We start from the raw sequence: 17,093 nt of genomic DNA, 5'->3' as shown, positions 1-17,093 counted from the left end.
AAATACTATCTTCAAAGGCCTTGGAATAAATTTGCAACCCCAAAGTACTCCTTAAGTGGCAATTCTTTCAAACAACAGGCAGAAATAGCTTTGGTGCTGCAACACACATACTGAGCTTCCATCTAAGTGAACAGAGAAATTTTGTAATAACCAGCAGAACATGCCCATACTATGATGAAGAACAAAGAACTAGCTTTCGCTACAGATCTTTGCTTCCCCCTCGTGCAATGGAGAAGTTCTCCCCAAAATGCCCTAATAATCTCACAGGCAAGCACCCTGACCTTTGTGCTACCACTGTGCAACATGAAGCTGATCCTAAAATGCGACATGAATGAGAAAACCACCTCTAAGTCTCCACTTTCCACCCCTGCACTCATCGCAAAGCCTACAAATCCTCTTCTTCCACGACCTACTACTTTTCTGGCTGCCAGTACCACCTTCAAAGTACAGAGAGTTAAGGAATAGATGTGTCCGTCTGTCATAAACAGAGGGGGAGGTTTATGGCACAAGCGCTCAGGCAGTTGCAGCTTCAGAAGCCACCACTGCGCTAATGAGAACACGAAAGCTGTGGTAGCAGCAACAGCTACAGTTTTTTAAATGATTTCCTGTTCCCTGCCTGTTCACCACTCGCAGGTGAAGAGAGATAGCAAACGAGCATGTCAAAACAGGCAGCCAGACCAAGCTAGTTTCAGAAGGGCTTTTTGGGGAACAACTTCACCCACTGGACCGCTACTCCAGGCCTGAGACTCAAGCGTTGACTTGGGAGAGGGCCTCATTGCCAGCACCAGCTGATGAGCAGTGGCTGCAGAAGCTCAAATTAGCTCAGGACATTTTTTGTGGGGATCCCTACTGAGCTTACACCACAGCTGCAGACAAAACATGCTGTTTTTTCTACTATCATCTGCAAACTTCGCAAACCCAGCTGCTATGAGGCAGACACGCCACTTTCATACAGACAATTAACTGTTGGGGGACACTATAATGGCATGAAATATGCATGAACCATTTTTTAGTGTTGATACACAAGATCTATGAGTCTTTTAAACCATAACTGATGCACATCTGAATGCACAGTACTTCCCAAATGCACTGATAGAATCTGTATTTTGGGTGGTTGTTTTTCCTGCGTTAAGGCATCATGCAGATATTCATCTATTGTATTCCAAGATCTGTCCAAGAACCTGCAGGAGGTTCACCAACCAACAGTGACATTTCAAAATGGTCAGAGTTTTCAAGGACTTTTGTCTACTATTCTCCCTTCAGATGCAGGTTTGCTACACATCAAACAGCATGAAAACCTCCTCCTGAATGCTTGGAAACCTTGCTTGTCCTTTATTGTAATGGTCGATGAAACCCACTGTCAGATATGCAAATCTCAGTAGTAACTTTTAAGTGCTTCCTAGACGCCAACGTGTGCTTTTGGGAGACTGGAGCAACCTTACTAGATCTGAGGAGTAAAAGCTTGTCGTTATTATAACCACACACAGAGTCCTGAACAGTAGCCGAGAACAATCAACAGTGTGCCATGGAGGGAAGATGACAAGAGATCCGGACACATGCAATACTGCTTGAGGAATCTGGAAGATACCAGGAGACTGTGTGCTGACTGGTAGGATGGAATTTAACCATATGATGATTTTTTAGAGTTTGTTCAATCCAGTGTAAGTATTTTCCTAATACTTCATTCTTTGAAAAAAAACCATGCACTACCAGAGGACCCTGCAAAAGCAGTGAAGTTACTGCTTCCTGAAAGTGTTACACGACTGAATGAAGTATTCTGGGTCAGGAATGCAGCTCATGGCCCTACTCTAGGCACAGAGCACAGACACAGGAAGGGGATCCTGTGTTCAGACTGTCACTTCACAGCATACTCTGGTGGTTAATCATCGTGATGCCTGCAAGTGAACACAGTAAGAAGAGTATCACTGCAGGAACAGTTTTTCATCAAATGCTTATAAACTTAATACAGAAGCTGAGAGGTGAAGAACATTAGTATATATATTCCGAAAGTCAATAAAGAAACCAACTGTGATCGTGCTTTAAATCTTTAAATTTTTAAAAGGTGCTGGTAAGACTTCAATCAAACCAGTTACCTATACATTTACTGTTTAGAAAACTGCTGATTTTAGCCTGTCATAAACTATAAAAGAATGAGACACTACAAAAAGAAAAAAAAAAGGGAAGAAAACCATTGTTTCTAAAAGGAACATATGAAAAGAAAGTGAAAAGGGTTGAAGTTAACAAAAAACGCTCACCTTGTTGAGAAACCTTTTCTTCCTCCCAACCACAGAGCATATTACCATACTACTATTAGTATCCACTGTCAGAAATACCGGGTATGGCTACACCACAACACCACGTGGAGATCCCCATGTTAGCCTGAAACGAGGTAGCTCTGCAGCAGCAGCAGAATAGCCACATTTTTGTGGCGTTCAATGCATGGCTAATTGAACTGGTGTGGCTATGCTGCTCCAAGGACTCATGCTAATATTTTGAACCAGGTTGCACTGTGGCATGCTGATGTACAAGCTAATTTGTTTTCCCATATAGTACTGTACTGTGTAATATTGTTATGCACAGAAGTCTGATATATTCAATACATACTTACTTCTTCCTTCAGCTGTGCCACAAAGCATCAACTTACATGCCTTTATTATTTTCCTGACACCCACGCACAACACAGTTCAGCCTTGCAGGTTACGCAAGCAGAGGAGCACAGCGTTCCCTTCTTGCCTTGGGGATCTTTAACAAATTGCTAGCACTGCACTACAAGGTTCACAGAGAGGTAAAAGCGTAAGTTGCATTAGTGGAACTGCTTGCATGCAAGTTCAAAGGACTCTACTCCCTACTACTACAAGAAGTAGCTTGTGTGTAGTAGGCAAAGCAGCCAAATATTTTCCACATGTAGCAAGTGGATAGGCTTTAAAACACGGACTCAGATTTTACCTTAATAAAGACTAGCTCTAACAGGCTTTCCTACTATACTCGCGCAGTATTGCACATAGCATGAAGAATACTGGGAGGGGATATTACAACGTCTGCAGAAAAGTTTGGTGTTAGTCTTACAGGTTTACGTTTTTGGAAAGGCCCTGCTGTCTTATAATGGAAAGCCTCCTGCGTGTCATACTTTGCTCCTGGGATGCAGCACGTTGGCGAGCAAGCACCAGATATACCTAAGCAGCACTACAATAAATCAAACGGACAGCCCAGTTTCAGTCTTCATGCACTCATGCTAGCCTTGGCGGAGCCACTGAAGTGTTTCAGCAGCATTCTTCATGGGATTCAAGTTGCCGGCAGACTGCAACACAAGAATCCAGTCTGGGTCCGGCACCACAGCCCACCTCTCAAGCCCTTCCTTAAAGCCAGGTGCTGCAGCATGCTTCCTGAACACACTGCAATACTGTTTTACAAGTCAACTCAACTGGATTAGTGTCTTGCTAAGTCATTTGAGTATGCCTGTGCTGTGCTTCCTATTATCCAGAGTAATTGCCTTTCCCCCCCCGCCCAGGGCATACCAGCTCCTCCAATATTCCAGATAACAGAAACGGTTTCCCTTAAGAAGGGCAAACTGGTTTTGTCCTTTTAAACGGTGTTCTTCCTTGTTTGCCGACTTTCATATCTCATAGTGGTAACATGTACCAGGTACATTTATTTTTACATCTCCTCATCCAAAATTGTGTCATGCACTGGGTAGGTGTGTTATCAGCTCCCAACATGGTCATCATCTGCTACACCTGATACTGCCTGTCCAGAATTCAGCGTATCACTCCTAGCAAAGGACTTACTTGTCTGAACTGGCTCACATGCACCCAGTGTTGGACTGCTTGTCTGTTGGAGGGGTTTGCTTTTATATATGTCTCTTATAATGTCACTTTTCAAGAACCTCTCTGCCTATGCACGTGATTTTAAAGAGTACTGAACAGGAGAAATAGGATGGGGGATTTATACCAGGAAACTCTTAAAATAGGATAAGAAATACTAGAGAAACACTTAATGTAAGAACTCAACTGCAGTGCTCAAAGTCATGAGATAACTCCTTAAAAGGCACACAGACAAGGTCAAGCACTTCACTACACAGGCCCAGCTATGCAAGCATTATTTACAAGAAAATCTAACTTCAGTAGAGGTGGTCAAACTTACGAGGAATACCTGAAGCTGGATCTGTGGTAAAGAACTCACAAGTTTTGAATATTCCTTGGATGAAGATAATATCTTCCACCCCACTGAACTATGGAGCCAGGACGTGAAACGAACTTTTCTGTGTAGCCATGTATCATAGTGTAGCATCCACTGGCACCCATAGTACAGAGATGATCCACAAAGTCAGCTCATGGGAAGTAATACAGAAATAGTTCGTACTTGCTAATAACTTTGAAAAATATTGTTTGTTCAGGATACTAGTGGTATATTAGCAGAAATAAAATTTGGCCATCAACCAAGCGAAGATCCATGTAACAAAAACAGCCCAAGGGTCTATCTATGGCTAAATCTAGATGATGTTTTTTAGGACTGTTTTATCAACTGACTGTAAATAATGCAACAACAACCTTGCCCTGAACGAAGAACAATAACAATCAGGACAGCTACAGTAGATAAGTGGACTTCAGAAAAGCTTAGCTGAGCTATACTTAATCTGTTGTATGTCAGGGCCACCTTGTAATACAAAAGCAAAATGCATTCAGAGTGAACAAACCCAACAGTATTCGCGATCTAGAAATCTGGAAATGCAGCTACTCAGTAATCTGCACAAACAGATACATAGCTGAACTCCTTTTACTGATGAAATAAAAATACTCAAGTTTTTCATTTACTCAGTCAAGATTTTGTTCAATGCCAGCAGCCAAAGATTTTCCCAAATAAATGTTATAAATAAATTGTGCTAGCAGGAAGCTACAGTGTCTTCCTCCCACATCTCCTAGAAACAGCACATCAGTCTACCAAACTTCAGTCATCTCTTCTGCCACATTTTGTCATATTAAATGTTTGGAATATTAAACAATAATTTAATTCTAGCAGGCACACAGGCTTTTTATTCGAATTATAAGCTATCTTCTCTTGAGCACATACAGTTACCATGTCTGGGGCATAACAAAAGACAGAACTGACTATAGGGTCAATCAAAGTTCCATGAATTTTTACAGCAAGAGGAATAACGTGTGATCAAAAATGTCCAAAACTTAATATTCTGATTAAATTATTCTATGTAATGAGGGTCAAAGACCAGTTTAAAATGCATATTTAGCAAGAAAATATCCTAATCATCTCAGTCTCCCTGTAGTTTAAAAGAAGAGTTTTGTTTCCATCAAAACATCAAGAGATAAGAGAGGCAGCCTAGAAACACTGAGGAGACAGGATGCAAGACGGGGAAAAGGGACTAATGCAGTATCAATCAAAGGGAGATAGGCTTCGTAGGACATTAATTACGAATTTGATCTATGTACTGCATCAAATAAAACATAAGGATTCTTGAGTTATTTCTCTCATTTAGACCTCTAATGACAACACAGACTATTAAATTGATCTTTATATGGTTTCCACAATCTCCTGGAATTATACGATATAGTCCACTGTTATCTATTTTGGTTTATTCTGAAATTAGCAGAAGAAATAAAACCCAAAGAATTCAGAGAACATGGACAATAATATCCTCATCCAAGATTCTATCAACCTTCATTAGATTAATATTACCAGATGGAGCAAAAAGTTATAACCAGCTGCAACTGCTGCCATTGCGAGCCACTGGTTACTCTCCTATCTCTTTCAGAGAAGTATTAAATGCAATTTCAAGAATTAACTAACTAAGAGAATCTACAAGAACTAAAATACTTCAAATGAGTTAAATAATTATTTAGGTTCTCCTAAGGAGTTTCAAAATCAAAAAGAAGTTTTTAAAAAGGTGAGTAGGCCAAACCCAGATTTGCTTCCATAAAAACTAGGGACAAGGGTGTCTCTGGCACTCTTGTTAAAACACTTTGCATAAGAAGCCCAGTAAGAATCACATTACCAAAATGTAGTAGAGCTCTGGGGTCATCTACTGTTTGTTTGTTTTCCCATTGCTAAAGTGGGGAATTCTGCAGAAAGGAGTGAAAACAAGGTAATGATGAAAACAAGGCAAAAAGAATACAGTAGTCTCTGACATTTCTACCACCGCATCTACGAAGATGCTAAAGCCCTTAATCTAGTAAGAATATAATCAACTGGGTCACTTTTTAAAATTACCTACGATACACGTGGCTAAAGAGAGCTTATTATTACTAAGTTTTACCAAATGGTATTGTGATATGGCTTTAACCAAACGTTATAGATGTTAAGAAGTCTGTCAGAGCTGGCACACCAGGCTAGAGGAGCCTTCAGTCTGACCCAGCATGATCACTCTTATCGCTCTTGAACCAGGTGTCTGATTATTTTATCTAGGGTCTCTGATACAGGTCCATTTATCCACCAGCTGTGCCTCAACAATTGTTTGTCATTGCCCTTCTGCCAGAGATTATCGCTCCCAAGACCCAGGGGCAGAACAGAACACTGACACACATATACGTTTCCCTGATGCAACATAAGGCACTCATTCATTAGCTGCCTAAAGCATCAGATTCTGCACATCAGTGACTGAATCCTACATACCTGCTGCTACTGCAGCAGACACTTCAGCTACAAAGGCAGAAACAATAGTCTGAGGGCAAAGGGACATCTTAAACTGCCACAGTTGTGCACCAGGTGAGCGTATGTCACTGCCACCTAACTCTGTGCCTCTACTAGAGTTTGTCAGTGCACCAGTACCAGCCAAGTCTTATTGTGAAAAATCACTTTAGGTCAGCAGGTGAGTTCAGTAAGAGTGTACACTGCACCAGTTTTCCAGAAGAAAAAAATTATAAAAAAAAAAAAAAAGTAAAACATTTACTTTTTGCAGAATGGCATCTTGTCTAGGTTTTTCTCCTCGCACAAGTATGTTTCTTATGACTCCAGTTTTCCACTCATCCTTCTGATGGACCTATCCTGGAGAAACTTTTAAATACTGACTGTGGCTTTCCACCCATTCAGCCAAACAAGGATACGCTTCACCCCACCTTCCTTCTCATAGAATTATACACAGACACATGCCACCAAAAGGTTGTTCTTCTACAGTACCTATTACTGGAGGAAAAAATAATAAAAAAAATAATCAGGAGCTTCGAATCAAGTGCAGTGTCACCAGATCCATCTGCAAAAACTCGCCCCCCCTCATTTGGACGCCTCAAACAGAATACAGCTACAACTAACGCCCCTTCTTAAGCGGCAGACTTATTCCCCCCTTGCTGGAGGGTGCTTTCACGCTCAGATTTGGGTTTTTGCGTGCAGCACGCAGTTAGTCAGCAAAGTTTTGACTTATCCTTTGTCCCAGCCTGCTCTGTAGTGCCACAGCCCACGCTGCAGCTCTTCGCCGCCGTTCCCACAGGCAGCAGGTTCTTTGCCCTGTAAGCCAGCTCAGAAGCAACCCTCGAGGCCTGCCAAGTCCGTCCAGGTACCGCTGGGATACGAAATGATTTACGTATGCCGCACGCAAAAAATAAACAAGAGCTGGAAACGTGTTTGCCCTTAAACCTGCCTTGCCAAAGAAGCGGTTTAAACGACAGCCTTCTCTTCGCGTTAGAAGAGTTCTTTCTCCGCTCTGATAGATACCTCTATACATTTTTTGTCACATACATACACCCCGAGGGTGTATACACACATATATACGCACAGAGAGGGAGCTGGGGAGCCGGCCCCGGGACAGCCGGGCCGGCAGCGGACCGCTCCGCCCAGACACAACCCCTGGGCGCCGGCCGGCCCAGGCGGCAGAGCCCGTGAAAGCGGAGACCCCCTTCCCCCCGCCCCCCCCCGAGGCAGGGCCGCGGTCCCGCAGCGGCAGGAGCGGTAAAGCCCGAGTTTAAACGCCAGGCCGCGGTGTGCGGGGGAAGGGGGGGAGCCAGGCCGGCGGGCTGCCCTCCCCTCCCTACGCCGCCCTCCCCTTCACCCCGGGGCTGCGAGGGGGCCGGTACTCACAAAGCCCGTTGGAGCCGGTGCTGGTAAACATGGCGACGGCCCGGCCGAGGCGGGCGCCGCCGGCGGAACCCCCAGAGGCCGGGCGGACCCCCCCCAGGAATCGCGGCGGGCCGGGGACGGCGCGGCTAAGGCGGCCGCGATGGGCCAAACGCCGCCGTCAGGCGAGCGGCCGGCGCCCCCTGCAGCAGCTGCTGGGAGCGGCTCCTGTCAGAGGCCCTGAGGTACGGGGAAGGGCTCTGGAAAGCTCGGGGCGTAGCCAGGCGGGGGTAAAACCCGAGTTAGCCTGCGTGTACGATACCTAATTAGTTCTGCCTTTATAATTAGGATTTAAATTTGAAATTTGTAGGTGCCTGGGGGAAGCTTGGCTCCTCGCGCTCTGGAAACCTGTGAGAGGCTCGCCCTAGTCTTGGGAGTCCGTGAGGTAAGTGCCGGCTGAGGAGCCACGGGTGAGCCTTCGTTACAGCTAACGGAGACATAGTCAATCAAACGGTGGAGTCTGGAGAGCTTTGCAGATGGTCAAATGAAGGTGTCTGCTTTAGGGTGGAATTAATTGCTCCCTAGGCTCCACCGACTGTACCGAACTGATCACCACTGGCTGTAGCGGGACGTTAGACACCTAGTTCTCTACCAACGTGGTAGATGCCTAGTACAAGGTGACCCAAATTCCCAGCTTCATGCCAATAGTGGTATAAGGCTGAAATTTTTCGGGCACCAAATTTCAATGGCATTTCCAAGGGAAGTCATGGTTTACTGAAATAAGTCACGCTAGGCATTGAACAGGTGGTGATGCTCTGCTCTGCATCACAGGTGCGAACATCGGGAAGAAACAGGACGAGGTTTGCGCCCTGTGTGTTTGTGCACTTGACAGGACTGAGGGCCTCAAAGTCACATTTAGTTTGCCGCGGTACAAGACTGAGAATAAATGTCACTCTGGAACTGGAAAATATGACTTGTCAGCTAGGTAACAAGTTTTAACAGGCCACCATTAGTAAAAACTTTTTAGGCAAGTCATGAATTTGTTAGATTCCATAAAATGCCTTTTAATATTTACCTTCAAATGTCTTTTAATAATTACATTCAAACACAACTATTAAATAGCACTTGTAAATGTGAAGATTCTGAATCTTTGTAAACAAAATCTCTTAACACTTCCAAGGGCACGTAAAAAGACCTTATGCTTGGGTCCACAAAGACTTAAGCAAAGTTCAGCATATCAGTGTGTAATTTTAAAATGTCTGGCTCCCAGCGCTAATTTCAGATTTCTGTCGCTCACTTGTCCACTCTGTACGGGGCCTGCAGTCAGGCAGGTAGGAATGGGATTCACAGTCAGCTCACAGAGCAGGAGGTATGTCTAAACTAGCCAGAAGGAAGAACCAAAGAGATAGTGCACTGGAAATCCTGACTCTCTCCCAGGCTAAGGTTCTTTCCTCAGCAAAGAATTTGAATTGGATTCACAGCAGGAAACCCATCATTGTCGTTGTGTCTTTGGCTACAGACAACTGGCTTACTCTTGGCTGTTAAAGCACAGCTGGAAGAAGTGGTTTGCTACAGAAATTCTTCTTTCTTTCAAACGCAAATGGCTCTGGCTGCTGTATGTTACACATGCAAATTCTGTCTTGCCAATGTGCTGCTGAATGCGCATAATCATACATAAGTCACTGGCAACCCTCATTTCTAAGGAAAGGGAAGGTAAGTAATGCGGTATAAAGCTTATAATAGTTCCAATGTGCAACTTCATTGGGAAAAGCTTGCGTGCCTCCTGAAGCTTTAGGGATCTAATGAGGTACTCATGGATTAATTAATCACCCTTTTGGACTTTTTGACTAACCTCCACTTAAAGTAATTAAGCCTTATTGTGGATCTGGCTTTCATATAGGTGAGGATAAAACCTGCAAACTTTTCCATCCCTGCCTGTGTAATAGGCTTAGGATTGCTGTTTTGATGCTGCATACAAAGCTCGCTTTTATTCATTTTCACAGTCGCACAGAATGGAGTGACAGAACAATCATTAATTTAGAGGTTTACAGTCCTGATGGCCAAGAACTAGTGTTGTTCTGTTTTATAAGCTCAGTTTTGAAGATTTCCCTAGATTGATGTCCTACAAGGTAATCACATTAGAGGGATTCTTCTCAGCAACGTTGAGCCCTGGAATTGCATTGAAGTCAGAATCATTAAACATACTAGAAACTTCTGCGTGTATTTTGCTGAGTAAGGATGCATTTGGGGAAATATTTAAGAGCTGTTTTGAAAGCAGCTCTGTGGACTTGTTATCGCTGACAGATACAGCAAAACTGAATGAGTAGCAATAGTTGGCAAGCTTCTCCCAACAACATACCAAAATACTTTCAGATTTGTCAGTACTGCTGGGATACAGGGAGCTGGCTCTGAATTTATTTGCCACTGTCTTACTTAAGTCTACAAATATATTACTGAGTCTTTGAAACATCTAATGATATCCCTTGTTTCAAAAAAAAGATTTAAGTCAGTTTTTCTGGGATTAGATCAGATGAGATATGCTACGTGGTTTTGAGAAATTACATACCCCATGCTAATAATTATGGTTTCACATACTGATTGAACGGTAGGTAGAGGAAATGTATTTTTTGCCCTCAGATACAGTGCCAAGCAGAGAGGGTTTTTTATTCCAACACTGTCAGTGTCAACTGGTAGCTTGTCATAAGAATTATGCAAATTATTTGCATTATTTAAATATACAGTGTTGTCCCCTTTAGAGTTAAATGAAATCATCAGTCCTCATACTTCCCTTGGAACATATCCCAGAATAGGAAAGCTAGCACTTATCTACTAATCTACTCAGAACAAGCTTAGAAGGCTTTGACACTGTTCAAATGTCAGCTTAAATATCTCCATTTGTTTATTACATCTAGTTAGTGGGGTCAATTTGGTATGTTCAAAATAAAATTATTTAAATTTCCTGCTCAAAAGAAAATCCCAGGAGACTGGAGTTTATATTTCTAACTATTTTCTATCATGATTAGGTTGCTTTCTTCTCTGAACTTGTGATGTTTTTGAACCAACTCTTAATTACTAATTAATCTCTAACAGTCAGATGCTCCCCTGCCATATAGAATGAAGGATAGCAGCAGAGTAAAACAGGGTGGAAATGTAACACCTCGCTCAGGAATTTTCTGTCTTAATTCAGTGCAGGTTAATGATTCTGCAGGTTAATGGCAGGTGGTCTAGTCTCTTTGATGTCTGGGGCTTCCATGACATTCATAGTAGCACCTGCGGTTATTACAATTACCTGAAAATATTAGCAGATACCTGAAAAGAGGTTAATGTTTAACTTAATGATTTCAGTAACTTCTCCCTACAGTTTCCAACCCTTGTCTTCAGTTACAGAGGACTGTAAAGAAGCCGTGTGCCATACAAACCCTACAGAGGAGACTTCTGTGACAGTGCAGCTTGCTGATCACAGCTTGCATGGGAACAGGAGGAAGGGCAGAAGGCAGAGATTCACTGGGCTGAAATCAGACTGATTGGTCCTGTGCCTTTCCAAAATTAGAGAATTTCTCTCAGAAAGTGAATAAATCTTTGAACTGCAGCAAACCTGCTGTCCTCTTAACCTGTAGTGGGTTCATTTTCTTACACAGATTTTTATTTTTTTACTATAGCTAGAAGATACAGAACATTTTCTAGATTAGTTCTTTCCATGTAGAGCTGGTAGGCTTACAGTTAATGTGAGGAGCGTGGAGCAGCTAAAGGAGAAACCTTTAGGTATTTCTTAAGTACGTTCTAAAGAAGTGTGCAAAGGCAGGCAATCTAATGGAAAAATTGGCAAGACTATTAGGTTTTATCTCTTTTTTTCCTATTGATTTTGCATCATACCATTATAAAAAAATGTTAAGAGTGCTCAAAAGTTTTCCATTTGTTATGGTTCTAGCCATTTCAATGAGATGTTTTGCAAAACTTCAATCACCCTGTTAAACCTGAACTCCATAGCGACGTCTAGTAATGTGAATATGTGGGTAACTATTGCTTCAGTAACTCAGTTCAAACAGCACTATCTTGTTTTTCAGCTAGAACCCTGGAATGGGAGGCAATGGCAGTGCAGTGTTTAAGGGACTGGCTCATCTGGAGCTGAGCCAAGTCACCAGCTGGTGGCTACCAGCAGCCACAATCTCCTGCTCTTTGCATTGCTCGCCTCCATCCCCAGCCAGGGCCTTTTCATGCCTACTTCAAGCCTTAACCACCTTCCAACAAGTGTCTCTTATTTTGTCCCAGCAAGTCACCAGAAATGTGCTGCATCTGCCACCTTCTGGATTCAAGCCATGCCCCTCAAATGTGGGTGAGAGGAGAACAATGGTGCAGTGCGTCCTGCAGAGATGCAGGGAGGAAGCACAAGAAGAAAACTACTTGCCTGGACCTGTGGAGGCAACGTTGCTTTCTTCTTTGTGTTGTATCTTTGTGGACTGAACATACACGCTGACAGTTTTGCGCTGAAAGTCTTAACCATCGCTTCTCTGTTAATGGTTGACCAGGTGATCCCAGGCACGGACACCGCATGCACCCAGATGTTGGCATCTCTGTGTTCAGGGGCAGCACCAAGCACTTGATCAGCAGCTGTGTCTCTAAATACTTGTAAAATACTCCCTTTAAAGTTGTCATCCTTAAATTCTTTGTCATAGGAGCCAGGCTATTTACTTCAATGAAGGTTGAGATCCTGTGAAAAACAAAAACATATGGTTGCATAACCAGGAACTAGATCCTAATGCAAACATATTAGGAAAACAAGTTTACAATATGCAAATTGATTCTGATGTTTCTTAATTGTTGATTTTTATCTCAGTTTTTATGTTTAATGTTCTATGTTCATGTTCCTTTTGACTTGAGTGAGACCTCATTCTTGTGAGAATTAAAAATACACTGATTCTGCTGCCCTTGGCTGAGCAGCTGTCACTGGATTTTAGATCACTCATCTGAAGGGCATTAGTTTACTACAAGGTAAATTGCAAAACATCAGTAAGCATCAATAAAATGATGAAATTTAAGGATAGTGCTCAGAAGACCCAATTAAGGAATCCATTAGGAGGGCAAAATATTATGTATAGCATTGCATAATGCAACATACTTGCATATCTGTACTCTTCTATGTGTACTAGAGATCGAGCACTAGCTGTCTATTTCAGACTGAATTTATGTCAAAGAGTACCTTTGTGATCTGGAGTATATGCTAAATTACCCAAGATAACTGTCAGCAATAGCAAAAAATTTAAGCCTGTAGAATGCAGAAAACGAGTTGCATTGTTCCACACAGGTATGGCTGTGTTGAAAATCAGATTTTAGAAGATATTTATAGGGGTATTCAAAGGATTTTTTTCTCCCTGATACCTATCGATATTTCTCAGATATCCCCCTCCTCTTCCTTCACATCCAAATTGTAGTCCTATCTGTGTATCTCCGCACAGTGCAAAGGTTATTAAACGCCCGTATTTACACTCAGAGGCAAACCTGTGTTTAAGGAAATATGTGGCCACCCACATCATGATGTTATCAGGCCTGTAGCATAACACTGTTAAGAGATAAAAAAAATGATAAAGCTTCAAGTGGTTCTTCTCCCCAAACGCCATTATCTTATTTGTATTTATTTAAATTCAAGTATGAAGGAAGTGTCTTGTCTTTTTTTCCCCCCTAACTCTAGTTAGCCATACCAGAGGGTGTTTGTGTTCCTGTGATTGTATTGAAATACAATGATCCCTCAGAATAACTTGCAAAAAGTTGAAGAATGTTCACCCCAGAAAAGTACTTGCATGATATTTGCAACAGGGGTATGTACGCCTCCAGGAAATAAGCATTTCTGGGGTTTCTTTTTTCCTCTAAAAATGTTAGTAATGGCAAAGTTAGGTGCCAAAAATCTATGTCATACAAAAGTGTAAAATTTTGCCCAGCCGAGGCCTTTAAATTGCCATCAGAAAATGAAACTGGTCTTCATTGCCAGAAAGAGGAACTATTGTAAAAAAAACCCAACCGAACAGTTTGTCGATAAATCACGTTTAAATACAGCGGAGCTATTAGAAACACGAAAAATATGGCTTGTTACAATTATTCTTGACCCTATGCTATACTTTTTCCAGTGTGGGCCATTTTCTGTTTGCTGCTACAAGCTCCATTATGCTAGGGAGATTTCTAAAACTGAGGATGAGATCTAGTCTAAAACTGAAATATAAAACTAATTAAATGCAAAAGCCGGGATACTTACTGTTCTATTAGCTCCCTTCTCTGCACGTAGGAAGTATTTCTTGTTTTTCTTGCTAAGCGCAATTTAATATACTTTAAGATTTTTTAAAAATACCTAGAGTATGTTATACATTGGGGTTGGGGGCTCTGCAAAAATCAGTGTTCATGGGGCCAGTTGTAGCAGAAATCGGCACCTGTGGCAAAGAAATCTTTGTTGGCATGGAGGTGATGTTCTGGACCGGCACTCAGCTGCCATTCTGGGCCCGTCCTCTCCTCACCCAGGAGGGAGGACGGTGACATTTTCCAGTTAGCTGGCACAACGGTGAGGGCGGTTTTCCACTGAGCTCCCAGGACAGACTTGACCGGGGCATTAAACCAGAGAAACGAGCGCCGACATTTCGTTCCATCATAATTTTTGAAGTAAACCCCAAAATATCTGGTTGCTGAAGTTTCCAGGGGATTTTTGTGCGCTGCCTTCAGCCTGGACAGCCCGGCCTGAGCTCCGTGCCTCCACGCTCTTGGGCAGCTCGGTGGCTCCTCTCCAGCAAACGCGCCTGCGCTCAGGGGAAACGAGACAGCAAGCAGGAATTCATCGGGAGAGGAGGAACTGGAAGGCCTTATTTGAAGGGGTGTCTAAACTGCAACATTAATCTTTTACTATTATTACAGGCACGGGCCAGAGCTCTTGCCACAGACTCCTCTGGGGGCACGTGCCTGCCGGCTGGCATCCAGCCATGTCTTACCTGCTCATATACTCATCTGGCAGTTGCACTATAGGTTGCATTAAGGCCATTTTTGGCATGTTAATCATGTCAGGAAATAACAATCAAATACTAAATCAGCTCATACTGAAACTCAAGTTTATTTTTTGTTCCTACTGTAAAGTAAGTTAGCAAGCTTTTCAAGTAGGAGAAAAATAAACCAGCAAAGTCAATAAGCTCATTTGTACATACAAAACATGCATTCGCTGCAACATTTGTTCCTTAAGTAGCTATTTGGTCTCTAAGTATATATACTAGTAAGTATATATTTACAACACAAGTCATGTTACGCAGGTGACAAAAAAATTACTAGTACAAATATTGGTTTATTTCAAGAATACTGGGCAGGACATTATTTTTGGTTAATTTTATATGTGGAAGTATATTGAGAAGAGAGTATTTTCAGTCATTTTCCTACGGCTTCAATTCCACATTTCAGTGTGGTTAGTCCTTCCACAACAGCATGGTGTGGGTCTCAATAACAAATGATTGAAACATATTATCCATCAATATGAGCAAGAACTGGTATGTTTGTATATGCAGGAGAAGCAGCTTGCAAGCTGAATTCAGCATCAGTGATCTTGCTGGCAACATGTACATTTGGGGGCAAAATGTGTCCTAGGCAGCATTTTGATGTCATACAAACCCTAGACATGTTGCTTACTTGTAGGTAAACTGTTTTCATCTGAAGGTCGCTGTGTAAAAAGACACAGTGTCCAGGAAAAGTACCAATCTGGGGCTTAAGTACCTGCATTTGATGCAACACTTGAGATGTGTCGGTACATTACACTGTAAAACAGGAAAGAAAAAAAAATTGCAACGAAAAAGAGCACGTCAGCCCCAGATGATTTATGGCCTGATTCAAAGCGCCCGGAATTCGACAGCAAGAGTCCTGTTGCGTTTTCAGCGGGATTTGGCACAGATGGATGCGCTTTAAACTTCCAAACCGCAGTCAGTACAGCAGTGAGCTGGGCCAGATGGAAAGTGCCCGTCACAGCCGGGATGATTCAGGGAACAGATGGGTCTCTGCTTTGTTTTGAGAGGGGAGCGGGAGGACGCATAGCTAACATCGGGTGGGAGGCCGCCTTCGCTCTCCGTGGATGGCGATGGCGTGAAAGAAGATATTAAGGCAAGAAAGAAAAGAGAGAGGAAGGGAGCGGTCGGAGGGGAAGGCTGGAATGTGCGGAATTAGCACGGGGTGGAGCAAGAGACAGGGAAAAACAGAGGCACGCTTGGGGTTACGCAACTTGGCTGGTCTTAAACCTGCTACTGGCAGGGGAGGAATCCATAAAAAGCTCCAAGGAGGAGATGTGGCGAGGGGGATTGACAAGAAAGGTAACACCAATGGGCTGGAGCCCAGGTGGTCTGTGCAGGGTGGAATGATGACTTAAAAAAAAGAAAAAGAAAAAAATGAAAATGAGGTAAAGAAAAACAGAAAAAGAAGAGTTGCTGAATTATCTTGAAGAATTCTGGTTGCCTTGTATGTTGTATCCATAGAGTCTCTTTTTCTGTAAGCTCATGCAACGAAAGGGTTTTCTGAGCTGCACTGTCTAGCTAGGATGTCCTGTATCCTGAATACCCTCATGTTCCATACAAGATACAAAAGAGGTGCAAAAAGTGTCTTCCCTCTGTAAAACCCGAATGCTATAGGACCTCCTGAGTGTGTGTGTGTGTAGGCAACACAGGGCAAAACCCTCCAAATAATGTGCAGGAAAGCAACTTTGCTTGGGGAGTGCTTGTCAATAAATATTCTGTGTACGTGCACATATGCAACCACAATACGCACAATCCATAATCCGTGAGCTAAACTAAGGAGGTGCTGGGAGGCCAGCTAAAGAGGTCAGGGTACTGCTCCAGCAAAAAAGCCCACAGTTTAAAAAGTAATGTTGTCTAATATGGGTGCTTCTCTCATGGAAAGTGCTTAATAGAAACCTAGACTGATCATCAGGTGGCTATTTCATAGTAATCAAAAGTAATGACACATGCAAAAAAGCCCCATCAGCAGCTTCAGCCTAAGAGAATGAACCCTTGCCTGATACGACCAGAAAATGGGAAGAGAGCTAATTGTGCTCTGTTGGAACAAATCCCAATATAATTTAAAATTCGATTAAATAG

At 42.7% G+C, this 17,093-nt stretch overlaps 1 protein-coding gene across 1 annotated transcript in view; it reads right to left on the bottom strand.

Annotated features, from left to right (window-relative positions):
- UBAC2 (UBA domain containing 2) overlaps window positions 1–8,137 on the bottom strand; it is a 102,679-nt gene extending 94,542 nt beyond the window's left edge. Inside the window, exon 1 of the mRNA XM_010578297.1 lies at window positions 8,020–8,137. Coding sequence (XP_010576599.1) covers window positions 8,020–8,050 — 31 coding nt within the window. The 5' untranslated portion in view covers window positions 8,051–8,137. The remainder of the gene's footprint in view (window positions 1–8,019) is intronic.
- Window positions 8,138–17,093: the final 8,956 nt, after the last annotated feature.

Source organism: Haliaeetus leucocephalus, unplaced genomic scaffold (assembly GCF_000737465.1).
Source record: "Haliaeetus leucocephalus isolate CR32 unplaced genomic scaffold, Haliaeetus_leucocephalus-4.0 Scaffold626, whole genome shotgun sequence".
NCBI classification, from domain to species: domain Eukaryota; kingdom Metazoa; phylum Chordata; class Aves; order Accipitriformes; family Accipitridae; genus Haliaeetus; species Haliaeetus leucocephalus.
The sequence above is the reverse complement of the archived record's forward strand: the minus strand, read 5'-3'. Positions and strand labels throughout refer to the sequence as shown.